The sequence below is a fragment of the Botrytis porri genome (genome assembly GCF_014898465.1).
Source record: "Botrytis porri strain MUCL 3234 chromosome Unknown BPOR_010, whole genome shotgun sequence".
Classification (NCBI taxonomy): Eukaryota; Fungi; Ascomycota; class Leotiomycetes; order Helotiales; family Sclerotiniaceae; genus Botrytis; species Botrytis porri.
The window spans coordinates 1-26,392 of NW_024066084.1; the positions used below are offsets into that span (position 1 = coordinate 1).

A 26,392-nucleotide genomic window follows, 5' to 3' on the forward strand; every position below is an offset into this window, starting at 1 on the left:
AATGATTGAGGAAATAGCCATGGCGCTTCGTGAAGTTGAAGATGATCCAGGGTTTGAGGAATTGGATGAGGTGCCATTGTTCTGGTAAACTTGGTTCGATGGATTGGCAGAAGAAGCGACATTATTTTGAGAGGCGTAACCTAAGTGAGGAGGAGGCAAGAGCGACGAAACATTATTGCATTGGGTAAGATGATTCGAAGTGCCGGAACTAACTGCATTGTTGTAATTAGAGTGGCCAGAGAAGTCGCTGGGAGAGATGTCAGAAGAGACATTATTGCTCTGAGACATCTGGTTTGAATTTGCATAAGGTTTCATCTTGAAAAAGTCTTCTGGTGAACTAATGTTGGCGCCATTCATGCTTTGAGACCTAGAGGCCATGGAATTGGTAGAAAAGTTGTTATTGCTGTAAGAAGCACTTTTCATAAGATCGCCATTATTGTTGTGAGCGATGCGAGAATTATTACCCAACTGACCCATGGAGGAGTTGTTCATGTTTTGAGATCGAGAGGTCATGGAATTGGTCATGTTGTTATTTGCACTGTAGGAACCACTGTTTGATAAACCCATGAAAGAGTTGTTACCGTTTTGGGGAAGAGGAGTCATTGAGATATTGCGGGAGGTAGTGCTCGATGAACCCATGTTATTATTATTCTGAGATAGAATTGACATTGTACTGGCAGGAAGCCCGTTGTTTCCATAAGCGTTGTTGGATGATATCATGGAATTGTGATTTTGAGCAAGAGAGTTCATTGAGCTAGCAGGAAAACCGTTATTGCTGCGAGAAGGCATGTTCGTTAAACCCATTAAAGAGCCATTGTTGATTTCAGAGAGACGTGCCAATGAGCTGGTAGAAAAGCCATTGTTGTGAGAAATGTTGCTCAATGAACTGACAGAAGAACCGCTATTGTTATGAGAAGTGTTGAGTAAAGAGTCATTGGGGAGCGGCAGACCACCTGGAAATGTCATTGTCGGATTGTTCAATGGTCGTAAAGCTGTAGCCACGGCGCCCTTGCCAGAATCAAACGAACCAGCATGGATCATTGCAAGAGACGACCGATTACTAGTGATTGGTGTTGGGATTTGATATCTTGCCAGTTGAGTTTGCTGTGTGTTTTGTTGCAGACCTTGATTGCCAATTTGTCGAAGGACATCGTTAGCTTGCTCAAAGTTTCCGAGATCTTGCCCAGTCATTTGAAAGTCTTCGTCTATATTACCCCGGCTTGGTACGTCTTTTGCGGGAACGATGGCTTGTTGATCATTCCTTCTCGATTGCTCTTGCTGGTAGACTTCTTGAATCTTCGGCTTCAAAGCTCTCCAACCTCGTTCCGAGCCACCATCTCTGAAAATTCGAACGGCTGCTTTGAATGGCTTGGTGTTAATGATAAAGTCCTCTGGAATATCTGGGAGATCACGCTTCGCAAATGTGAGGAAGAGGGTTCTCCGGCTTTCGCGATTAGCATCATTCGGCTTGCGACCTTTGGCTCTCTTCTCACGGACTGCTGCTTCGATTTGTAAAACGAGTTGCATGACCTTGGCGTTCTCGGCCTTCTTTGCTTCGAAAAAGGCATCACGAACTTCTTCCAACTTCTCCATTTTCTCCTCCCAAATCTGGCGGGCGGTGGCTTTCTGCGCATCATTATGGGTAGGATCCTCACGATATGGATCGGGTGTGAGTGCTTCATATTCCTTTATGATGTTTTCGACGTCGGCAATCAAGTAGTATTTGTACAGTCGGTGCGTCGACGTTTGAATTGCTCCAGGGTCCCCTTCTTCGACGTAATCGTGAGGTTTACCAAAAGAATCGTACATGCTAACTGGAATGCACGCTAACAGTCTGTCAATGACAGGCAGGGAATACTGGAGTTGTCGATGTTTCTGGATACGATCTTCTCTCTCGATCTTTCCCTTCCAACAGTTGAGACACCACCTCTTTTTCCAAGCCCAGTGAGTTCTGCTAGCATCTTTGTTTTTGCAACCAGGTTCCATGCAACCTTTTCCTCCTAGAAGATCAACATACTGCATTGCAGATAGGCCTGGAATTTCGTCAGGCAAATTGTAACCATAGTTTTCTCTGCGGCAATTGATATGGATAGATTTCAATTCTTTAACCCATTTGTGCCAGCTGCGGCAGATAGTTCGAGCTTTTCGGAGAAAGATAGGAGGGCAAAACTCGAGAATGCGGATTACAACGTCGGCTGGTATTTCAAGTTCTTTCTTCTTTACCTTCACACAACAGTTAGATCTATTGCCACATGTATAAGTGAGTGGGCACACTTACTACCTCCAGTTTATTTGTCTTTTCAGCATTCTCCGCCTTTCCAGCAATCTTCAATAGCCTTGCCTTCTTCGCAGCGGCCTTCTGCTCTTCTGTTTGTACCTTGCGCTTCCTCGGATTGGTACCTTTAGTCATTTCTAAGTCCATGGGTGTTTCTGACCGACTTTGCGTACTCGATCGAGATTCTACAACCAGTAGGTTTTCAGTTTGTGGAGGTTTTTGCGCTGGAGCCAGAGTTGGTAAAGATGAACTGGACAAAGCTGAACTGCTCGAACTCGATCTTTCTAGGTTGGGAATGGGCCCTTGTCCACCGTAGCTCGAATAGGATTGATTTGCGAAAGTTCGAGAATCTTTTTGTAATCGAGCAATCATCTGCTGTTGAAAGTTGCTTCGATTTGAAGGGATTTGCGAGGCAAGGACTGAATCCGATCGGGAGAAGAGGTCATCCATATTTTGGGGGTACTTGATCGCAGGGTTATGGTGCTGCAGTTGAGGACGTAAAGGTTGATTCGAAGAGAGTGAATACGAATTATTGCTGGAGGGGAAAGTTTGTTGTTGAGTGTAGTTGTTTGTGTTCACTGCTCGTAATAAATTGGAAAGCTGTGGAAGTTCGGTTTGACTTTGAGTGACATTAAAGGAAGATTGTGGTCGATAATTGGAATTACTGAACGGCTGTTGTTGTATTGAATTTCCAGGACGAATATGAGAGTTGAGATTGCTCGTAGTCAAGGGTGAGAAGGCCATTTGATTCATTTGACCACCCATCGCGGACAATTGAGAAGTTGAACTAATGATATTTCCCGAATATGGAAGCTGAATAACATTATTGTCTATCATCAAGCCTGTGGGTGATTCTAAATCTCGCATGGTAAGAAGTGTATTATATGTCTCGTCACCAGAAAGTATTTGCTGAGCTGGGAAACTAATATTGTGACCTTCGAACGAAACACGAAGAGACTGTAATAACACTCCCTTGACAACCTCTCGAGCGATACCGAGCGACTCTTTGAAGGCAGCTTCGAGATCGATATCCGTATCGCCCGATGGGAGAGATGATATAGAAGGGACACTCATGTTATGATTGAGTGTGTACTTCGTTACAACAGACGGTTCATGCAGTAGGTATGGGTGAAATTGAATCGATGGTGTTGAAGATGTCGAATCGCTTTTTCCCCACCCGTAATCAATGTCAATGTGTAATGTTCATCCAAAGATTTCCCGGATCCGTACAATGATTTCTGCTGAAGGATGATTATATTTACTGGAAATCAAATGAGTTTTAGAGACGACAGGTGTGATTATTTGAAAGGAAAGCGTGATTTCGCCGATGTGTGGTTTGTCGTGGTGGATGGTGATGTTGTATGGTTGTTGTATGGTTTCTCGAATTCTTTTGAAGATGTGGGAGGAATTGAAGTTGGGGGAATTGTGAGATGAGATTCTTAAGGACCACCGTATTGAAAGTCTGGAGCTAAAATTGGTTGTGGTCGTAGTTGTTCAATTTTCGACTGCCCAGTGATTTTAGCCCGAAACCTTTTTTTTTCCCTTTCCTTTCTTGACCGATCCTCCGATCCTCAGCCTCGGTGCCACCACTCTTCCAAAATGTTCGACTGACTGATGGATTGACTGACTGATGGATTGACTGACTGATGGATTGACTGACTGACTGACTGACTAACTAACTAACTAACTAACTGACTGATGGAGCGATGGAGGGATAGACTGTACAGACAAGGCAAGCTCATCGATATCCGAGTCTATGTCTTTCGAAAGTCTTTACTATTGTAATGAATGTCGTTGGGAGGATAAACCAAAAACAGATGATTACAATCTCAAGAAAGATTGATTCATGGATTCGAATCGAAGATCGAGCTGAAAGGGGAAGAGAAGAGGGAGGAGAAAGGATTTGATTCCCCGTTTTCAAATGAGTCGTGAAATCGTCTTTGCTGTCTTTGCTTCAAGTTGTCTATTTGTAGGAGGAAAGAGAAGCCAAAGTTAATCCTTCTAATAAATTCTATAATAAATCAATCAATAAGAAAAATTGAAAAAATAGTAATATTAAATAAATCCTTGAATGATTTTCAATCATAAGAATCATTTAAACATGTAATTCTTTCAATTCGAATGGAACATTTGGATTATCGAAGGGCTTTGCCAGTGGTCAATTCCGGCCGGTGTTTTCTCCCACGTTAGAGGTTGTTTAACAAGGTTTTGGTATGTCGAAGAAAAGGTTACCCTTTGACGGGGTAAAAGTAGTAGATTTGTTTGCTCTTCCTTGGGGGTGTACGGGATAGGTAATCTACTATACCATGAGGTGGGCGGTTAGCTATCACAACAGGCGGTTGAGGGATTGAAATGGATGTATGGGTGGATGTGGATGTGTATGTGTAGGTATATCCTAAAAATTGATCATGATTATGATTTTGATGTTGCGTTGTGGTGTGGTGTGGTGTGTTGTGTCGTATTGTTTCGTAACCAAGGTTTCAAGGTTTATTAATCCGGAGAAAGACTCTCAAAATCAAATGCTTCATAAGATGGGTACTCTCTCTGTACGAGCAGAATGAGTGAGGATATCAACCGAACAGTAATAACATACCTTTCGGTCCATATGTGAATAGGAAAATATATCCAACAACCGATATTGAAGATGAAGGGGTAAATTTGTCCAAGAATCACCTGATGGGAGAATATGAAATGAGATGGTTCCTCGTGGTCAACACTACAATTATTAGTGAATCAAGTCAGAGTACGAGGCGAACGACTCAAACCAAGAATTTTAGAGCCACCCACTACCACCATTGAATCGAGAAAAAGGAGGGTATTGATAAGGTGTAAGACTTACGAAAGATGGAGGGTTGTTCGTTTGTGTGTCCGCTTGCTATCTTGATTGATCTATTTCTCGAAAATCCTAGTGATGGTTGTGACTGACTGGGAAATAATTGTTTCCTCGATCAAGTCTTTCGGATATTTGATATGTATAGATCCTCGTGATGTACCTGCAACAAGTATGAATTCATGAATCATATTCAAGAAGATACTTGCGTATATACTTGCGTACATACATTCATCCAACGCGTCAATACCTACCTACCTACCTACCTACCTACGGACCGACCGACCTGGGCATCCTACCCAAGATACGGAAGAACAAATCGGCTTTTGGGATATATCAGAACCAAGAATGTGACGAAGTGCTACGACCTAGATTCAAGCCAAGTACACGTTGAGTTGGAAAAAGAAGGTTTGTGAGATGAAGGAAAAGATGGAATACTTAGGTAAGTGCAAAAATATTCAATTAACTTTCCCGATGAGAAAATGGAGATATAGCTATCATTCTTTGGATATGTTGTTGTCGATACACTTAACACCAAAAGAAAAGAAGAGTTGAAAAAATTCAATCCACGACGCGTTTGTTTGCGCGTTCGACCTTCTCAACCTCCTCTCAAGACTTTTTTCATAGGTCACCTGTTCAGAAGACTGGTTGGCTACGAAAGAAGAACTGGTGGAAGAGATACCTTACTTAGCATTGATAGCCTCGTGAATGAGGCTTGTGATACGGGATTTCCGAGTATTCCGTCTTTACTCGCTTGGAGATGATGACCTTAACTTTACTCACACTGTGGACGGAAAAACTAGTATAAGGTTACTAAACTCGTCAAAATCAGCTCTTGTGAATAACTATACTATTCTTTTATAATCGAATAATAAATCAAATTATATCTTTAATTTCATTTGAAAAAGAGTTTTGAAGATATAGTATATTTTGGGTGTGCTAGTTTTTTCGTCCACGGTGTGCCACTTAGTTCACTAGGTCAACTCTGAATCCACAATACGGTATCGATATGCTGACTCTTTTCCAATAGTACATGCTGCTCCCCGAGTCACATTCCGAGTCTAATCAGTTCTGGCGAGATTCAAATCAAAAGCAGCGTCGAACAATTCTTGAACTTTCCTCTACGGTGTAGACAAGGTTTCTCCAACAATTACCTTGCTGGGAAGCTCGCCAACTTGGAGACAAGGCTAGATGGATTTGAAAACAACCTTGATGTAATGCAAGAGGCAAATGTTTACTTGCCTACCTACATAGGTAATGGTCTCGTACTCATCAGCAGCACTTCGGATCTACTACATTACACCCGTAGAAAACTCTCCTATCCACATTTCTTCAGATCATTATCAATTCCTCATCCCTCACCCTCATCCCACTCCCTCACCCTCATCCCACTCCCTCACCCTCATCCCTCACCCTCTCCATCACCCTCTCCATCACCCTCTCCCTCACCCAAAAATGGATGACTCCAATTTTTATATATCCGAGCTCAAGATCCAGACGCATTCCAAACCATGCTGCGTAATACAAACAAGCAGGAAAGCCTGTACTTCGTAGAATAAGGGAAGAACTCCTCCGATACCGGTTTTGGGGAACATGCTAAGCTCCCCCGCAAACACTTTAAATATTAGAATTCTCCACCCAATCCACTGTTTTCAAGAGTCACAACGTCAAGATACCCAGTCGGAATTCCTTGGACTATGGATCTCCAACTTCGAAGGAAGATCCCCATGTTAGCTACTTATCCTCCTTTTGTATTTGTACAACACTCGGTGAAGATTTTCAATGGTTTCTAGTTAGGAAGCGCGGGCATGAGCAAGAGTTACACCATTTTCAAATCTTACTTCAACGGAGAGTTTCCCCTGGTTTCTGCTACTGAGAGCTTATGAAAGACATTTAAAATGCTGACGTACAGAAGCAAAAGGCATCCCAGGTAATTGTACGAGTACAAGACAAGCTACAACTTATCACCCGTTACCCATTACCCGAGTCATATGGTATGGGCGTATGGATATAGTAAAACAGTGAATGGCAACACGACAAATCACAAAAAACATTCTCGCGAATCAAAAGAAAGATGACTCTTCCTCGGTCCCAATTGATTCAATGTGCCTCCGAATTTAATTGCGGGGATGAATAACCTCATCCCTTGTCCGCTTCTGCAGTAGGTGTCCGATCAATCACTAGTTGAATAAAGTATCCTGAGTCCGGAGTATGCACGCACGGTAAGCTTTGCTTTTGGTTGATTGAAAAGCAGCTCAATATCTCTTGAGATATTCTTTTTCGATTGTTCTCTTGTGCTTCTTACTCTTACTCATCTTTCACCGTTACGTTTTTGCCTTCTGGGGTGATATAAAGGTGTCTTGTCAATCGAGTGTGGCCTTTCGGCGGTAGTCGAGGAAAAGGAGTATCAAAATGGGTTTCTTTGGATCAAAAAATAGTGAGTACTAACTTGTTCTTTGCTAACCATTTATATCATCACCATTGTTATTCTATCACAATGGCTTCAGAGCTTCAGTATAGTTTACGGACTCAATGTCGAGATTTTTGTCTGGATATCTGATTGATCAAGTGATCTACCGTGGATACAATACAACATTTCAGCTCAGCTCAGCCCAACCCCAGAATTTTACGTTTTCCAAGATAAATCTAACTCGATCCAGAAGAAATGGGATCTTCCCCTCAACCTTCATTATCGGAGGATCAAGAAGCCGCCTATAAGGGAAATAATAGCTATGTACCAGATATTCCATCTGCGGAGGCTCAACCAGAATTCGATGAATTGCACGTGGTTTGTCCCCCGCATACAACGGAGGCCAAACTTATGCGAAAAATCGATTTACGTGTGATCCCATTTTTGTAAGTAGAGTATCTTATATATGCCAAAATCCGTTCTGACTGTATAATAGATGTATCTTGTATCTTTTGGCCTTTTTGGACAGAGTCAATATTGCCAATGCCAAATCATTCAAACTCTCAACAGATTTGAAATTAACCGGCACGCAATATAACACCGCCTTGACGATTTTCTTCGTCCCATATGTCTTCTTCGAGATTCCATCAAATATCCTCATGAAGCGTCTGAATCCAAACATTTGGCTTTCATCGCTCATGTTTCTTTTTGGTCTGGTAAGCATTTGTCAAGGACTCGTACAGAATTTCTCCGGTCTCCTCGCAACTCGCTTCTTCCTCGGTCTATTCGAAGCCGGTATGTTTCCAGGTTGTTTCTACCTCATTGGTATGTGGTACAAACGATCCGAAGCCCAACGTCGCTACTCGTTCTTCTTCAGTAGTACCACGTTAGCTGGTGCATTTGGAGGTCTTCTTGCTTCTGGCATTGGAAAAATGGACGGATTAAGAGGATATTCTGGTTGGCGTTGGATTTTTATCATTGAAGGAGTCCTTACCTGCGTGGTCGCTCTATCCTTCTTCTTCCTCATTCCTTCATTTCCAGAAGATGCAAAATGGCTCACTCCAGACGAAAGAGCATACGTAAAAGCCCGTCTCCAAGTAGACCAGGGAAGAAGCGCGGCAGAACGTAAAATCACTTTCAAAGATGCATGCAGGGTCTTCAAAGACTACAAAGTCATTCTAGGAGGCTTCATGTATTTCGGCATGATCATCCCAGCCTACGGATACGCATTTTTCGCCCCCGGTATCATCTCCACCTATGGTTACTCCCCAATCCAAACACAACTCCACAGTGTACCTCCATGGGCGTGCGCATTCGCATTCGCTATGTGCATTGCTTTCGCGTCGGATTTTACACGTCATCGATTCGCATTCACCATCGCGCCGATTTGCGTAGCAATCACAGGTTTCGCTATCCTTCTCACCGTTCACGACAATACAAAACTTCAATACGCCGCACTGTTCCTCGTAGCTATGGGTGCTTACTCCGCCATGCCGGTTATTGTCTGTTGGTTCAACATGAATCTTGGCGGTCATCACCGTCGTAGCGTAGGCACGGCCTGGCAAGTCGGATTCGGTAATATAGGAGGAATTATCGCTACCTATGCGTTCCTTGCAAAAGATGCCCCGGAGTACAGAATGGGATATGGAATTTGTCTCGGCTTTTTGTGTTTGAGCGCGATGTCGTGTTTGCTTTATTTCATGGCGGTTATGTTTGAGAATCGTCAGAGAGAGAGGAGACCTAGGGATTTGGGACTCACAGAGTATGAGAAGATGGAGTTGGGAGATTTGAGCCCGGATTATAGGTATTTGCTGTGAGGGGGAGCTGGGTAGTTATCATGATGATGATGATGATGAGGGGGGTTGGGAAAATGAAAATGAGGTCAAAAATGGAAAAGTGGTTAATGGGCAATGTAATGAATTGAAAGGATATGATATGATATGAAAGTATACGAATCGGCATGTATGGCACAGAACGATCGATACTAAAAGTTAATGGCTGGGAAAACTTGGGTGTAGTTTAGTATGAGCGGAGGGGAGGCGGAGGGGAGGCGGAGGGGCGCCTAGTAAATTATAGGTCGATGATTAATGAAATGATTACAGCGTCCCTTTATATCTATTGACTTTTATATGCACGTCAAGACTCGTTCCTCTCTCTTTTCTCTCTCTTTCGAAAAATGGGAATGTGAAAGGAGGAGTTGCATATATGTCTAATCCTCGGGAGTTTGTATGTATACCTCCGAGCTTCTAGAGTCTCGGAGTTTAGGATTACCAAGAGAAAGATGGGAGAGGGTAGGAGGATGAGGAAAGACGGGGAAGAGCGAGAGAGGAAAGGGTGGCAAAGAGAATTTGTGGAAGAGAGGTGGATTGGAGTGGATATTCCGGGGTTGAGAGGCGAGGGAGGGAGATGAGAGGGCAGCAGAATTGAGAGGACCACTAGTGAGTGCATGGCGTGACAGGAGACTTCTCGATTTCCAATAAATTGATTCTGTGCTTGTTTGATATCAAATTCCATATTCTAATTGTTCCATTGCGAATGAAGGATTGTAGGATATTCTAAGATATATGAATAGATATAGTTATCAAGATATATTCACATGTTGGTTGTTTGTATTGTCCTGCCTGTTAGTTTGTACACCTACTAATAGTCGGCTCTTATAAGCGGCCTCTTAATTCCTAATCGGGAAAGCAATTGTTCTCGAAAAGTGTTTATCCCGTTATTTTTTTTGTAGGTAATTTATTTGATTCCTAGAATGAAATCTTCAATTTATTATTATTGAATTATTACAATTTCTTTCAATTCAGCGATATCTTTTGAACAGAAACAACCGCTTTTCTTGATGAGGAACTAGAAGGTTGTTTACAAGAGTCGACTTTTATATCCGATTTCATAACTAGCTTTAAAAACATGACTTTTCTATACCTCATCAAAAACATATAAATATTATATTTTTATTATTTATTCTATAATAACTTTATTAATCTAGTATTAATTTCAATAAAAATAATATTTTATAATAAATAATAATTAAATTTATTATATATGATACGCTAATACTAGCGCACCAGAGTACCTAGGTACATATAAATAGCTTCTACATAGTATAATAAGAACTTCGTCCTTCTTTCACACTACAACCCTAACAATATACTTAATTTTCAATTAATCTAGAATTATGTTGTTTGAAATAAAAATTTGAGAATGAAAATCTAAAAATTAAAGGATTTTTTTGAAAGTTAGTAATGAAAAGCTTCAAAATATTATATTATTTTAAAATTATTATTATTTTATTTGTATTATTTCAAATCAATTCAAATTTAAAAGATTGATTCAATGAAATGATAGCTTTTATTCGATATAGGAATTTTTGATTTTGAAGCTATATTGATAAAGTAAGGACTTTATAATTAATTAATTTCAACTAAAAGGTTGTGAGACCATGAAATGACGTTTTGAAAGCTAGTTATGAAATCGAGTGTACCCCCTAAGTCGACCACCCTATTTTCGAGTCACCTTTCTTTTGAGCTAAGTCGGGTACCCTACTTTCGGGCCACCCCCCTTTTGGGCCACTTTTTACACCAAAAATGGAATTTTTAACTTTCTTATTTATAAATAGAATTTATTGAAAATTTATATATATATAGTTCAGATCGTTTTGAATCTAATCTGAAATTTTTAAATTTTTAAGATTTTTTCGTATTGAAATCTAGAGCTTCAAAATATCGATTTTTAAATTTGTATGAGAATTACATACAAATTTAAAACTTTTATAAAACCTTTAATAACTTTTTAATAAAAATTGCTAAAAATAAACTAAAAAGTTTTATTGTAAGTTTATAGTATATTTACTTTAAAAGATTAAAAAATAAATAAAAAACTTCTTGTAAATAAATATTTAAAAGAATACCCTCAAAATTACAGGGATTATTTATACTACTCTAAACTCACTGTATACTATATCTCTATATCTGTTAATTTTTTTAATTTTTTTTTGAATTTCTATATAAATTTAAACTTAAAACTTTCAAAAAAATATATAGTTTTCTTTTAATAATAATTATTAAAACAATTATTAAAGATTTTATAAAAGTTCTAAATTTGTATATGATTTTTATATAAATTAAAAAATCGATATTTTAAAGTTTTAGATTTTAATACAAAAAAATCCTAAAAATCTAAAATTTTCAGATTAGATTCAAAACAATCTGAATTATATATATACAAATTTTCAACAAATTCTATCCATAAATAAGAAAGTTAAAAATTTCATTTTTTGAGATTTTTAATGATAAAGAGTGGCTCAAAACAGAAGTGGTCCGAAAGTAGGGTATCCGATTTAGTAGTTGATTAGTACTATAGATTTAATAATGAAGTTCTTAAGACAGGAACTAGCCAAGACTAAGAATCTACAATCTCGATTTGGAGGTTTAGAGCGAGATTTTGAATAGAGGGAAACTGCCTCGAGATACTTTAAAATGTATTTTGATGTTACAAAGTCGATGAAAGCAAATACCGAGAGAATCGGAGAGAGCAACAATCTTGAATGACATTGATCTGAAATACAGCAGATTGTATAAGTCACTGCTGTACCGTCTAGACAACGCAAGGGTCTTGATGCGATGTGTCATCCAGCTCGTTTCTAAGACGAGAGCAAAATATAAAGGCTTCGTTTTGCTGAATTTAGTCACACGATATTGGCCTAATTTCTCCGCGTGGATACCACGTAGGTAATAAGACGGTCTATAATATATCTATTTAGACAATATGTAAATATACAGCCAGTTAGCGTCATACTCTCGTCATTATGTACACGGGGGTCTTCTTCTTCTATAGGTCCGAAATATAGAGCGCTTAATCTTCGCATGGGTTTAGTTCCATGTATAACAATTCAAATGCTATTACTGACGATAGTGGATGAAAATAACAGTCAGAACCACCTCTGTGGCTAGCTACTGCCTTGACTATACTCATAAGTCTCTTCTACCGAGCCTCTTCTATATCATTCTACCAAACATCCTCTCTTTGTATTTCCTATCCTCAACTCTATCTGCCTTCTCAGATCATACATGTGTCCTACCTTGTCTTGTCCTTGTACGAGTAGAATAATTACGGTATGTTTACAAATTGAGTCTTTAATTAATATAGAGTATCAAATTGAAAGGTGTAGAAAAGCTCTCTCAGATACCTTCAAGCCTACTTCTTCCTTATCCGAATTTCTCCTTGACCACGCTCGAATCTAACAATCCTTTTAAAATATGGATTTATATTTCCTGCCTCATCGCTGAGTTGAACCAACCTATTCTTCCAATCAAATTGGGAATATGAGGGGTGAGATAAGATATCTGGAATGTGTCTTTACGCGCCGTGACTAATTTGAGAAACCGAAGTGAACTTCTATGCTTGAAAAGATCAGACGAGATAGGGGGGTCCAATGATCTCGCTTCCTTTGTAGCGTGTAAAATCCTGGATACAAACAAAACTTTTCAAATTTCGATTTTAATCCCCAACCTTTGCTTTCCGAAAATTGCGAAACACGCGCCAACATATTATTGGAGTCCTCTATCAACAATATCTACATAGAAATGGTGGAAAAGAACACGGAGGTAAAAGATAAAGACATAAAAGGTAAGGATACAAAGGATGCGCGGAGGGAGAAAACTGGTAAAAAGAAGGCGCAAAGAACGAGAAATTCCTCACCTCCACCATTACCACCACGAACAATCCCTAAGCCCGAAGATGGAGATGTCTATAAAATATGTCTAATGTTCCTACCACAGATGCAGAGAATTGTCGAAACCGGAATAGTTCCTTGCGACGGAATTGTCCAGCAAACGCTGCATGGGTTTTTATGTGGACATGGCATAGTACCTGTACTTAGAGAATTGGCTTCAAAAGACAATTCTAAGCCAGGTAAAAGACCTCATCCGAAGAATACTGGATCTACGAAACTTACAACTGCTCTTGTGGAGCTTTTCAACGAAAATGCGCTTCTGGGAGAGGGAATAGACTTTTGCCACAGTCTTCGGGATCCGGAAAAGGAGAAAGCTATGCGCATTGAATTTATTCCAGGGTAAGTCTACCATAACTTGTGGTTCAGAAGCTTAACACAGAAATCTACGGAAAAGAACTGACACTTGAGTTCAGCAGCAGTAACGTTCCGGTTCAACTGCCTCTAAAAGAAAGAGATGTCTTCTTCATGGAAAGCCACGAAACAGATGATCGGCCATATCTTACGCAGAATCATTTTCCAGATCGCATCAGAATTCCTGAAGATGTCTTACTTAAAGCTTGTCCTTTCATCCGCTCGGCATTCGGTGCGAAAGATATCGGCAAATTCACCGACCCTAATGATGCTTGCTTGTACGACCCCGCGTACACATCGAACCGAAAGAGATGCATTCGTCAAACCAAACTCGTATATATCACCGATCTGATCGCTTCATCCTATGGGCGTACCGCACAGCATTATCATTCCTTGGGCGATTTAAAACAGATTGATAGCTGGCCAAGAGAGAAATTGTGGAAGCATACTAAGTCGTGGGTTATGTTTTTAAGAAAGAATGACTTCAGTGAGCGCATATCCTCCAATGACGAGCTCAATGAGCTATGTATGCTTGCCGCTTTTCTTGGGGCTAAAAATAATGCAACCACCGCTTTGAGGAATGTGTACCAGGCACAGAAGGAAAGGTTGATCAGAGAGAAGACGCATCCCAGACCTGCATTGCTACCGCAAGTAAAGCCTGAGAGAAAGAAATTGTCCCCCGAGAGAGATGTTCGACAGAGCGACTATGTCACGAATGAACCATGTAATGATATGGTCGGTACTACCGGTTGGCGTAGTCGAGATGACTGATTTCAAGTCTCTGTTGGGTTATGTTATTGTTGTAACTATTTTGGCATGATGATGTTAGGTTTGGGGCGTAGTTCTTGGGATATCTTGCATCATAAGTCAACGTTGAGCTGATGGCTTAAAGAGGTTCAATGGGTCTGTGGTTTGGTCAATACATTGGGGAACTCAAGGGGCAGTATCATGTTTGGTCGTTTCTGGGGTATGCGAAAGGTATTAATTACGAAAGACCGTTGAGGAGAATTTAATATCTCGTTGGGCGTTGGGGCATAAAGAGAAATGGAAGATACCAAAGATTGCTGGAAAGAGCTAAAGTTGGCTGGGCTTTGAGACATGGACAAATTGAAGGGCAACAGAGAGCGTAGAGAGGGTTTGGAATACTCAATCTCTACGAAAGCAATGAAAGGACTGGAGAGCTTGATGTTTTGTCAAGGAAACGTCCAGTTGTTTAGTTTTGATGAGGCATTGAAAAGTAGTTTTAGGGGTTTGCATCAATGCCTCCTGGATCATAGACATTAGGATAAAAGGGATCAAAGTTCTCTTACCGAAACAATCCTTATGAGCAATGAACCCACAACAGAAGACTTTGATCTTAAGAGGAAAGGCCATGGCAGCTTTAAAGTAAATCCATTTTTCATATCAACCTTAGATTCGTCGCTGTTGCTCGGTCGACCCACCATTTCTGACAATAGCTTCGGGTAATCATGGAGACACCGTGGCAGTGGGAATAACCATAAGTTCACGTAGTATCATGCCATATGCAACCATTGAATCGGATTTTCATCAAGATGGCGAGGATGGCTGGTCGTTCTGATAATGGATATGGTTCCGAATGATGGGCTCTCATGATTGGCGGAGTTGACCTGCTTTGTCAGCCCCGCCGCGGACCTACATACTCTGTAATTTGCGCCTCTTTCATTTCGTGCCTTGCAGATCTCTTCAACCTCGGGCCTCTTGAATTGTCTCTTATTGTTCTACTGAATCCTTCGCAATCAATTGACATTTACGTATGTATGGTGGACCATTGCGATAGGTCATTGTACCATCAGGCATCGCACCATTGTTCTACCCCTAATGTACATCCGGTCAGAGTATAATCCATAACCTCACATCTACACCACAAAACTTCGGATCATCGGAGTTACTTCCTACGGTGTCTGTTCCTTGTCAATGAAAGGACTGCGTTTCTCCGTTGCAGAAGATTTATATCTACAATCATAATTGTGCCTTAACCTACCTCGTATCTGGTACTCGGCAAGGAGCGGGGCTGAAAAATCTCGATGTATCTTAATCCTCCCACTCTACAGATTCAATTTTCATATGCGAAGTTCGCTGTCATGGGTATTTCACTCGCGTCGCTGTTAGTCGCGCAGGGGCAGCAAGGTTGCCTAAAATTTCATCAAGTATTTAAGAAGATGAACCCATCGCAAACATCACCTGTCATCTCAAGATTTGTCTTCTTTCGTTTTCATAACTTGGTTTTCTTAGTTGAATTCAAATATGTTGTTCTCTGCAATTTCGATTTTACTGCTCACAACACCCGCTCTTGGGCAAACCCTCAATGCCTGGAGACAAACCGTCTACGGAGAAGGATGCTGCAGTTACGCGGTAGATGGGAATGTAACAACTTACGATGAAATTGACTCTTTGCCAAAACGTCTTTCTCTTTTACTCAACTTTCCAGCTGCATATCTTGGTTTTTATATTCAGTCCTCCGGTTCTTACATTACCGACTACTATGTTGAAGCTGTCGAGTCAACCACGGTCAAAAAGATTATTGTTGGAAAGGTTTCTGGCGCTACCTCCAACCTTACTGTCGTCAATTTTTATGACTCTGCTGGCACAGCTCCAATCTCCACAGAAACGTTGTATCTCCATATCACTGGAGTATCTGATGGAGGTAGTGAGACATTTGTCAACGAGATATATCCCATCTACTCCGGCGATACCATCGTATACCCCTCCGGACAATCCGCTCAACCCTCACCAACCCAAACTAATGTAATCCCAACACCAACTTCAACCATTTTCCCCACACCTACAGCTCCAGGTATAACCCTCAACGCCTGGCCCACCATCACCGCCACCATGCCTTTTGTCCAGGACCGCACATCCTCGTACATCGATGGCAATCCATCCACCGGCTTAGTCGCCTCACAATATTACCTTCTTTTCAATACTGCAAGCACATACGAGGGATTTTACATCTTATCTCAATCACCAGATTTCATCACCGATTACTATGTCATTGCACATAACCCTATCACGTACAAGCAATTTGAAGTTTGTCGCGTTACGAATGCTAAGTCAAATTTCACTCTTTGTGCATTTTTGGATGAGGATGGGAACCCAGGCTATAGGAGTGCGACGATTAATATCTATCAGGATGGTGCGGGGCAAGGGAAGCTTAATGAGGTCTATCCTATCTGGCCAGGTGATATGCTTGTGGACCCCAATGCTTGATTTTAGGATAACTAATAATATGATGATGTCAATGAGTATTCTTCGAGTTAGACTTCTGGAAAAGAACTCCGGGAAGGAGGGGATTCAAGACTCAGATATTTCCGTACCACAAAAATCAATAAACAATGTCAGCTATCAAGAGTTCTCTATATCCAATTTCTTTCTTGAATACCAGTATATCCCAAAACCTGAGCTTCCACCTTGCTCTAGATATTAAAATTCTTCACACTTCCCACACTTCGGGTGAACGAAGCAATCAGAACTCAAAGCCTTTCGTCAACTACCCGTGGACCAGTTCCACATAGCCATAAAATCACACACCAGTCCCCATGTCACGCACCCGCTCAAGCTAAAACTTCCCTTTCCTGAAAGTTTCACTCATCCCCCTAGCCACTCTATGAAGGTGACTATTGAAAGCGATCCGAGATAGATTCAAGATCATGTAATGACTCATTCATGAACCAACGTTTTTGTAATCAATCATGTACACCAGAAGTAAATACAAGCTCAAGAAACTTTTACTTTCATTCCATAAATTCAAACCCACTGTACTCTGGCCCTCATTTCCCTTTAAATGTGTACATCTACCTCTCCCTAACACACCGATCGATCTCTAGATAATGATTGATTGGTGTCCACGGAATTCGTGCGTAGACTCGGGTGTGTGATATCTTTGCAGAGCAAGTAAGCTAACATTGTTCCTTTATATTCAGAATTTAGAATGGTATCAAAAATTAATCATCGGTTAGAATTTTGAAATGTATGTGCAGATCTTCGAGTTTGGGCTTGATGCGAGTGAGGGCGAAAGTAAGGGTGAGGGTGGGATTGAATTGCGGGATGATATTTTCTCTATTGCATGTGGATATCTATTTCTGTAAAACAAGGCGTTTAGCATGCTTTTACCTCTTAGGCTCCTGATTCCTGACGCAGTTCTCTTTGAGTTGTCGTTGAAGGAAGAGTGCGGCACATTTCACAAAGGGCCAGAAACCGAAGTCAACTAAGAACGTGCCTAGATTGTCTAAATGAATGAATGTATGTTGAAGTATTTGATGCAACATGACCGGTCTAAAAATACCTGTTGTTGATATGATAAAACAATGCAATGCATGGTGATCTCGTTGGTAGATAGGGCTAATGATAGAGCAAGGGCAAGATGACCTGTATGATATCAAAAATGGTACATTCGAAACACTACATAATTCTCTTCCCGTCGCTCAATAATGAAAGGCCTTGCATGAACGCGCATACTTGCAATAAATAGTGTGCGATGACTGAGTCCCAAATACAAAGCTCACATGACTTTTTTTTACAACTCGCCAAATAGTATTAGTACCAATATTCACTCGGCTACCAAACCTACGATAAGTATTCTAAGTAGGCAATTATCTCCAACATAAATCCACGGTGGGTGGTTCGGTGGTTGAAGCCATCGCTCCGAGAAGCAAAACCTTGTTAGAATCAGAGATAATAGCTGTCATGAGACATTCTACGGATTTTTTTTGGAAGGTTTTTTAATTTTTTTGTGGGTCTCACTTCGTGTTGTGTGGTCTTTCGCAACTTCACTTGACGACATTGTGCGCGACCACAGGTTCTTTTACTTCGTGGAAAGGTCATCCAACCATAGGTACACAAAAGTTGTAGGTTGCAAGATTTTACTTATTGTTTATTAAAGGTTTAAAAGACTTGAACATTCACTCTTCTACTATGTACATGACAAATATTTCAATTGAGCAAGCATGTACAACAGGAGCTACGATGAGCAGTGTGATGGCTAACACCTTAATCCATGGCGAGCTCGTTAGTATCAGAGATGATAGCTGTCGCACATCACTCCAAGTGCTCTTACTTAGGCTCTTTTTCCCTTCGAACTTCTGTGAGACTTGGTTTATCTTTGAGTCAAGCCTGATGATAGCTTATGCGACAACTATCTTGACTCCACGTTTTGTTTGGCATTCCACTTTTTTAAAGGGTATTGGAGTGGAGCAAGAGCTTTGGACAGTGAATTATATATAGGTTTCTAATATTCTCTTTCGCCTTTAGTTGGAACGTGCTGAAGATATGTTATGCAGTTTGGAGCATGTTAGTAGTCATGGAACAGAGGAGAGGATGTATTGCAAAAGGAAGTCATTTTATTCTCATTAATAAGTTTTGTCGTATTTGTTGATCTGGCTTGAAACATCTGAGAGCCTGATTGTGGATGGATAAACAAAACTTGTATGGGATATTCACAATATTCATAGTGTTAGCCAGGTGATTGGGACTTACTGATATAGCCTATGATTCAGTCGACGATGTCTTCACATGTACAGAGCAATATTCACGCTATTAGACTGGATTTTAGAAATAAACAATAAATTTTCACAGAGACAAAGCAACACGCCTTTATGGGTGAGGTAAAAAAAGCCAGTATCGAGCAAACTCCCGCAAAACCCCTCCAATAAAACACCTGATGTTAAAGCAATCATCATTCCTACATGCATCTTTCTCTATCCTGCTCACCCCTTCTTTCACCAAGGGTAATTTATCTTCTTTGACTGTTATCATGAATGAAGGACGTCCTAAATAAATTACTCTTAATGTGATAGAGAGTAAGTCCCCGACCCTCCACCTATAATAGTCATAAGCATCTCAGTTTTCTCCTCGATAGAATCTCAACATCCTGGTCACGAAAGACAAGACTAACGATCAGCATCAGGTTTCTCCATCTTGACCTTCTTGCCAGAGAGTCTTGAAGGACCTGCAGCAGAACTAGTGCTACTATCAGCGGTGGCAGGTCGCTTTTGAGTCACTGCTGGAACAGCGGCAGAGCTATCCGAACTTGCAGAGCTGGGCACTGGGACGCGTTGTGGGCGTTGTGTGATTGTTGAGTTCCGGCGGCGACGGAGATTTGGTTGTGATGGTCTAGATCGTCCCATGGTAGCGCCTGGTCCTGGACGCGGCTGTATATTACCTTGAGTGTTGCCATTTTGTTGTTGACCGTTATTCTGGGGACCTGAAGTAGCAGCGACATTGGAGCTACCTGCCTGAACAGCGTTAGCACCACTTGTCTGAACGGCGTTAGGACCACCTGCTTGAACAGCGTTAGGCATGGCAGAAGATACCATGCGATTTGCTCTGCGTAGGCTGTGGGCGAATGCCGGGCTTGAAACCATGAGGGTGCTGACCATTCTGCCTGCGTTAGGATCAGCGGCGGGCATGGGCGCATAAGGCTGGTTAAAAGCAGAATTTGTGTTGTCAGACCCACTTGATTGGTCATTGCTAATATCTAAACCTCTAGCAGCTACAGACACACCTGTTGCTAGTCTAGCACCTGTTCGAGTATTTGTAGCTCCACGAGTAGGGTTGTTACCAGGATTTCCGATGATAGATGCATGACCAACAATACTAGTATCTGCACCGACGGGATTTTGTTGAGGGGGAGCAAGTTGATGAGCGGACTGAAGAGCTGCAGCTGGCACTGCGATAACCTGAACTGGTTGATTACCAGGTGGCAGTGGTCGTGGTAATCTATAGCGCATAAGCTCTAGAAAGCCATCACGATCCGTCGTGCGTGGTTGACCTAAAAATTCAGTCAGTCATAACTACTAAGGAGACCAATGGCTCAGTGATACATACCTCTCATATCTCTCAACATGTTATTCATGCAGCATTTGTATTGCCAGATGTGGTACACCTGATGGAAAATCTCGCTGATAAATTGGTTAGGCTCTCCACCCTTCAAATCGGCTTCAATTTCTTGCCAAATGATCTGAGCTCTACCGAGAACATCTTCTGCAGTAAAATTTAGCTCTTGGCTCGGATCATGAACGAAGGTCAAGAAACCCATTGGACCAGGTCTAGGGCGGGAGAAGATCCAACGCTTGAAGAAAGCATGATTTTGGACGATCTTGAATAGTTGTCCCCAAAGTGCAGGAACCAAGTTGACACTAAGCAGATTAAAAGATTGAAGCTCATTGATGATTCCTCGTACCCAAGCGAAAATTCCTCGGCGCTCCATAACTCCGATTTCTACAACGGCATGGTTACGAGACAAGGGTGGCTTTTGAGGCGTGTCAAAGGAACCGCATAATTCATCGGCACGAATATGAATAGGACAATTTGGTTTTAAGGATATTCTAAACGCTAATTCTAGTTGGGTAGCTGCGTTAGGCATGCCAGGTTGGTGGTTTGCGTTGGCCATGATGATTTCGATAATAAAGCTCGAATTTAAATGGATAAAGTATTGTGTTGAAAATGTTGATTTTCTTGATGAATTTAGTGAAGAAGTAAGTTATTCAGGTAATTGATGAGATTATTATGTCGAGAATGGTAAGAAAGAAAGACTCACGATGGAGAAACTGGGCGCTTATGAGCAAATTGAGGAATCCCAGTGCAGAGCCGTAAGTTCAGGATTAGCATTCAGAGCACTCTACATCAGCTGTACTATAACTTTACCGTAAGTTACAGTGCCGAACTGTAGATCTAGCCTCTTAATTCGACACACTTGATCTTAAAAAGTGATGAAAATATACGTGTCACTGTCTTGATGGCCGTATACTTTCCATCGAACTACGGCTCTTCAACATTTGAGAATCTTCTATGAACCTTTGATTAATTTTAACATAGCTCCAATAATGAAGAAAGAACAATGCAGAGGCAGCCGTATAGAAGCAAAATAAAACAAAAGAATAAAGGTAGATGAATTAGGATCGATCTCTAATAATATCTATCAAGATATCAATGACGAAAGAAATAAGTCTAAGAAGGTGTAGTCTAATACATAATAATGAAGTATAACTGTGAATGATGTCCACCTCAAAGTGTACATGACATCATCTTCCGTGATTTAAGCGAAGTTATCGTGTGCATTCTCATGGTCAAGCAAAGACCAGGATCATGTTAAAGAATCATGATGATGCAAGGTTATCGGATCTTATGAAGACGTCTACGGATTGTAGGGCAGTTTGTTTTTCTGGGATTAGAATAAATGAAATCTTGTCATGCATCAATTAGAATAATCAAAGTAGAACCACCAACATTTGAGATGAGTGGAATCCATTCAACTCTGAGGTCAGAGAAACTTCAAATATCCGAACTAGATAGAGGCCGACACTTTTCGAAATAATCAAATAAGGTTTGGGAACTCAAGGTATTGGGTCATCAAGCCTCCGCCTGGACTACTTGACAACTAATTGTCCCCATGGCCAACCACCAGCACCAACTCAGACCTACAATAACCCTAACACAGTGAGACAACAACAAGAAATCCGATTAGACAGATGAATTAAAAAAAATTGCATCAATAATATCTCAATATAATGATCTAATCTGCGATTTCAATAAATTTATTATGATAGTGTTGACTGTGTAGTTATCGGTAGTCGAAATTCTCGAAAAATACATCGTTGAGGTTACAAAAATTTAGGAGGATTCATGGTAATTTACCTAACTAGTTTACGATTTTATCAAAGTCAGAGATGTGAGACTTTATAAAAAGAACTGTACTTCAATAATATATTATTTAAAATTGATCATGAGGTTGAGCCGCTATCTAGAGCTATTACCTGCACTAAAATGTACCATGATATATTGTATAGTTAATTCAACTGTGTCAGAGTTAGTGCTATCGAGCACCTAGGGTAGTCGGTAGAGTTTTTCTAATAGTCAGTTAGTTTTAGAAATCCTTGCTAAAGTGCTTGAGTTTCGGACCGGACGTTTCTCTGATTTCATGCACACGGACACGATGTATGTGTACAATTGATTCTGTGTATCACACAAGAGCATTTGAAAACTTTACTGCTACCAATTGATTGTAGGAAACTGACAACTAGAACTAGAAACAATTGTGGACATAAGTTCGCTCTGAAATAATGAAATCCTCTGAAGTAATGGAACCTCTGAATGGATGAAACCCTCCGAATGAGTGAAAACCTCTGAATGGATGAGAACCAGCGGATGGATTTTCTTGACTTGAATGCCTAAGAAGGATCCGCCGGTCGAACCGCCAGACTACCAATACACGCGTCATTTATAGATGACAATAGACGCTATAATAACACTGCCTGACCTAACCCATTAGATTTCTTTGACTACCCGCCCCTTTTTTTCCCGTCTGGCTTCCGATCCCAGAAGCGCACAGTGACTGCCCAGTACATATCTCTCCGAGATTATCTTATGCTAAAAGGACGATAGAGCGATCTGGACTTGTTGACCTTCGCAGGAAGTGGCTTATCATTTACAGGTTTGTCCAAGGCGAGTGTATCTCCCGAAGCATCCTCGCTAACAGTGTCCTCTACAATCGGTGCATCGGCCGTCGGTTTATCACCAGAATAGTCTTCGCTGATAGTTTTCTCGATGATAGATTTGGCACTAACCGGCTCTTCGTTGATAGAATATTGGTCTATAGGTTTGCTAGCGATGAAGCTTTCGTCAAGAGCTTTCTCGCCCGCAGACTTTTCACCGCCAGTTATGTCGCCAATTTGCGCATCGCCAACAGCTTTATTTCCTACCATTTCACCTTCGACGGACTTTTGAATCACTCCCAAGCCTGTAGAGCTATTAAGGTTGCTTGCCCGGTACTGTTTGAGGAAGTTTGTGTAAGGAGAAGCATGATCTGTTGAGGAAGTTGCAGGCTTGTTGCTAATCTTCGGCTTCTTGTTTTGACTGTTCGGAATATTGTTGTGAGCATCGCTAATAGGTTCGGACCTTTTCGCATTGAATTTTTGAAAGCGATTTGCATTTTCGTCTTGCTTCAGATTGACAGAACTGAACCTAGTCTCCTTGTCTCTTCCGATATTGTTAACCTTCTTATTGCGCTGATTGCCATTCGTAGAAGTGGATTTGTTTCTGTTTGGTATGCTCAGATTATTCTCCTTGACATTGGCTTTCTCATTACTAGTATTAGTGGCTCTTTTTTGATTTTTTCCTCCGGTAATATCGCGCTCCTGTTTGGCTGATCTTCGATGAGAAGCTTCGCTTCTGACTTTACTTGCTTCTGCAAAGTATTCTTCGCGTTGATTGTTAGGACTATTAATAGGTGCCCAAGTGACCGGAAAGCTAGAGTGCACAAATGTGTCTCGGCTGTGTACAAAAGGTATTCTTGCCGAAGAAGAACGTTCGATTTGAATTTCTTCCTCAGGAGACATGACGGGAGAACTCAAATGGCGGCCCTGATCTCTCGACCTGAGGCTTTCGACAGGTGTAGTTATCGATTCCGGTGACGGCATATCTAAGATTAAAATTATATCGTTTTCTGTGGTACTGACAAAGTTCCTGGTGTCAGAGGAATGATTCTTGGTCTTGGTGCGTGCTATACCGCTGTAAGATTGTGCCAATTCATGAGAAGTCGCCAAATTTTGTCCATGGTTGTCTCGACCACTCAAAGCTGGCTCGACAGCTGGTATCCTAGCTATAGGAAATTTGGATCCACCACCAAATCCCTGAGCTCTATTCGGGTACCTGTCATCTCGGCTCTGTGGTGCAGGTAGAATGAAGCCCATAGGAACTTGAGAGGCCTGTGAATATTCTATACCATCGTTATACTTATCACTCGCCATGTTGCAAATATTGCGCGATGGCTTATCACGAGCAGTGGGTGGTTGGTACTGTACACCGGGGTGTAAGCTAGGCAGCTGCTTACCTTTGACTGATAGGGTGACTGGCATTGAAGAATGAGGTTGCTCCTGAACTGATTGAGAATATTTAGGTAGTTGCAGATGGCCCGTCTTCGGTTGCAGTATAGATGGAATCCCGGACGAATATGTTCGACTTGGCTGCATAATATTGTTGCTTGAGTTTCCTCGTCTTGTGTTGTATCCTGCGGGAAAAGGTTCTATAATTCTCGGATTGTTCCTGCTCGTAGGCGCTATGGGACGGGGAAAGTGACTACCCAATGGCATGGTTCTCGTCTCTGGGATTTGCATTATATTTGCACGATCGATGTTGCCAATTCTAGCATAGTTTGCCGCTTCTGCCATTGTTTCCATGCCTGGAAGGACAGGCAGACCTGTTGATAGTTGTCGTTAGTATGTGGATTAAATGGAAAATAGATATGCACTTACCTCGGGTATAGCGGGCTTGATTGACTAAATTGTTCTTGATGTTCCAAAACCACCCAAGATGATCAATCATCTGATCAATAAACGTGCCATCTTTTTCTAGCCTTAATTCCCACTCAAGATCGGTCCAGACTTTATGCGCCGAGGTAAAAATATCATTTGGTGTCCAAGGTTGCTGGATAGGACGTTGGGTATGATTCGCATGAACTCTTGGACGTGTGGACACCCATGAATAGAATTGAACGACATTCTGGTACACACGAAACAGATCATCTGCGGCCTTCTCGTTGCCTGGATTCAAAATACCGATTCTTTGAAGTTCATCAATAATATCATGGGCCCAAGAAGTGATGCTATGACGATTCATCGATGGAAGATCGTTCTTGGATCGCGCAAATGGGTTCAACATATTGTAGTTTCTCGATTCTTGGATTTTGATGTACAAAGTCTCGAAATATTGTTGTTTTTGTGAAGAATACGTCGTTACTGTCTCGACTTTAAATCGTTTCTGTGTATCCCGTTCAATGTATGCGGCTAGTGTACCGCCAGATCAAATCTTTGAACCAATATGAAAATTTTGACTTCAAACAGAGTACAGCCAGTGAGAAAGGGTCACGCCATGTGTCAATCTAGTTTACAAGAAGTGAATAATGCTGAGCATTGGACGATATGCTAAGAACAAGTCCGAGCTTTCACGAATATTACATGCTGGTGTCTTTTAGTGGTGGCAAATAATTTTTTAATCTTTATGCTAGAGGATGATCCAGTGATTCTCTGTGCAGATCAGGTACTTTGTTGTGGTGCATATCAATAAAGAGCTACCTGTCATATATGTTCAATGAGCTGACGCTCAAATTTGTAACTTTCCGTTTACATATTTTCACCACCACTGAAGTACCTCAAACGTACAATCAAATGAATTCATTGATTCTATACTGATTAGTTCACTTGAGGATATGATGCCACAAGGGAAAGCAAAGAAGCTCGATTATATGATTGTCGCTTACAAAGGGGCTCTGGTCCCTGAAATGTACATAGAGCATTATCCTGCGACTTGATTAAGAGATGACAGTTGCTAAAGTAAGCCGTCTTAAGAATGGCGGCTAGGGATAAGCGTAGAAAAATTTGAAGCAAGAAAGGTCAGTATCTCAGTGACAATTATCAAGAAGAATAGCCCACCAGTGGGTGCATGGATTGATGGGGCACTTCCCAACTTTCGAAAATTATGATAAATTCATTCCTCTATCATTTGGTATCAGAATTCACATTTTAATTGTTCCATGTTAAGTAAATAATTATAACAATTCCTAAAACATATATACGAGTTGACATATCAAGAGATATCCACAAGTCCTTCTTTGCAGTGTCCCATCAGTCCGTATACCCACTGGTGGCCTTGAACCATTCATGAGGAAAGCCGCATTTAGCACTTTGAGATCTTTCGAGGTTAGAATTCTATAGATTGGTCAAGCCAAAAAAAAGTGCAGAGGAGAAACCTGCGAGAACGGAGGTGGAAAACACTCCCAAGCAG

The 26,392-nt window shown here is 41.1% G+C and overlaps 6 protein-coding genes across 6 annotated transcripts; 3 read left to right on the plus strand and 3 right to left on the minus strand.

Annotated features, from left to right (window-relative positions):
- Window positions 1-3,349, minus strand: EAF01_007499 (uncharacterized protein; the record flags this gene model as incomplete). The annotated part of the gene is made up of 2 exons (XM_038915754.1): window positions 1-2,223; window positions 2,279-3,349. Coding segments are annotated over 2 exons (3,294 nt in total), but the record flags the coding sequence as incomplete, so codon positions are not given.
- A 4,168-nt stretch (window positions 3,350-7,517) lies between these two features.
- On the plus strand, window positions 7,518-9,332 carry EAF01_007500 (uncharacterized protein; the record flags this gene model as incomplete). The annotated part of the gene is made up of 3 exons (XM_038915755.1): window positions 7,518-7,542; window positions 7,766-7,961; window positions 8,012-9,332. The coding sequence occupies 3 exons, from the start codon at window positions 7,518-7,520 to the stop codon at window positions 9,330-9,332; spliced, it is 1,542 nt and encodes a 513-aa protein (XP_038768226.1).
- Window positions 9,333-13,097: 3,765 nt separating this feature from the next.
- EAF01_007501 (uncharacterized protein) lies at window positions 13,098-14,368 on the plus strand (the record flags this gene model as incomplete). The annotated part of the gene is made up of 2 exons (XM_038915756.1): window positions 13,098-13,585; window positions 13,660-14,368. The coding sequence occupies 2 exons, from the start codon at window positions 13,098-13,100 to the stop codon at window positions 14,366-14,368; spliced, it is 1,197 nt and encodes a 398-aa protein (XP_038768227.1).
- A 1,494-nt stretch (window positions 14,369-15,862) lies between these two features.
- Window positions 15,863-16,825, plus strand: EAF01_007502 (uncharacterized protein; the record flags this gene model as incomplete). Its single annotated transcript, XM_038915757.1, has 1 exon — window positions 15,863-16,825. The coding sequence occupies one exon, from the start codon at window positions 15,863-15,865 to the stop codon at window positions 16,823-16,825; it is 963 nt and encodes a 320-aa protein (XP_038768228.1).
- A 2,678-nt stretch (window positions 16,826-19,503) lies between these two features.
- On the minus strand, window positions 19,504-21,005 carry EAF01_007503 (uncharacterized protein; the record flags this gene model as incomplete). Its single annotated transcript, XM_038915758.1, has 2 exons — window positions 19,504-20,384; window positions 20,441-21,005. The coding sequence occupies 2 exons, from the start codon at window positions 21,003-21,005 to the stop codon at window positions 19,504-19,506; spliced, it is 1,446 nt and encodes a 481-aa protein (XP_038768229.1).
- Window positions 21,006-22,971: 1,966 nt separating this feature from the next.
- Window positions 22,972-25,270, minus strand: EAF01_007504 (uncharacterized protein; the record flags this gene model as incomplete). Its single annotated transcript, XM_038915759.1, has 2 exons — window positions 22,972-24,809; window positions 24,865-25,270. The coding sequence occupies 2 exons, from the start codon at window positions 25,268-25,270 to the stop codon at window positions 22,972-22,974; spliced, it is 2,244 nt and encodes a 747-aa protein (XP_038768230.1).
- Window positions 25,271-26,392: the final 1,122 nt, after the last annotated feature.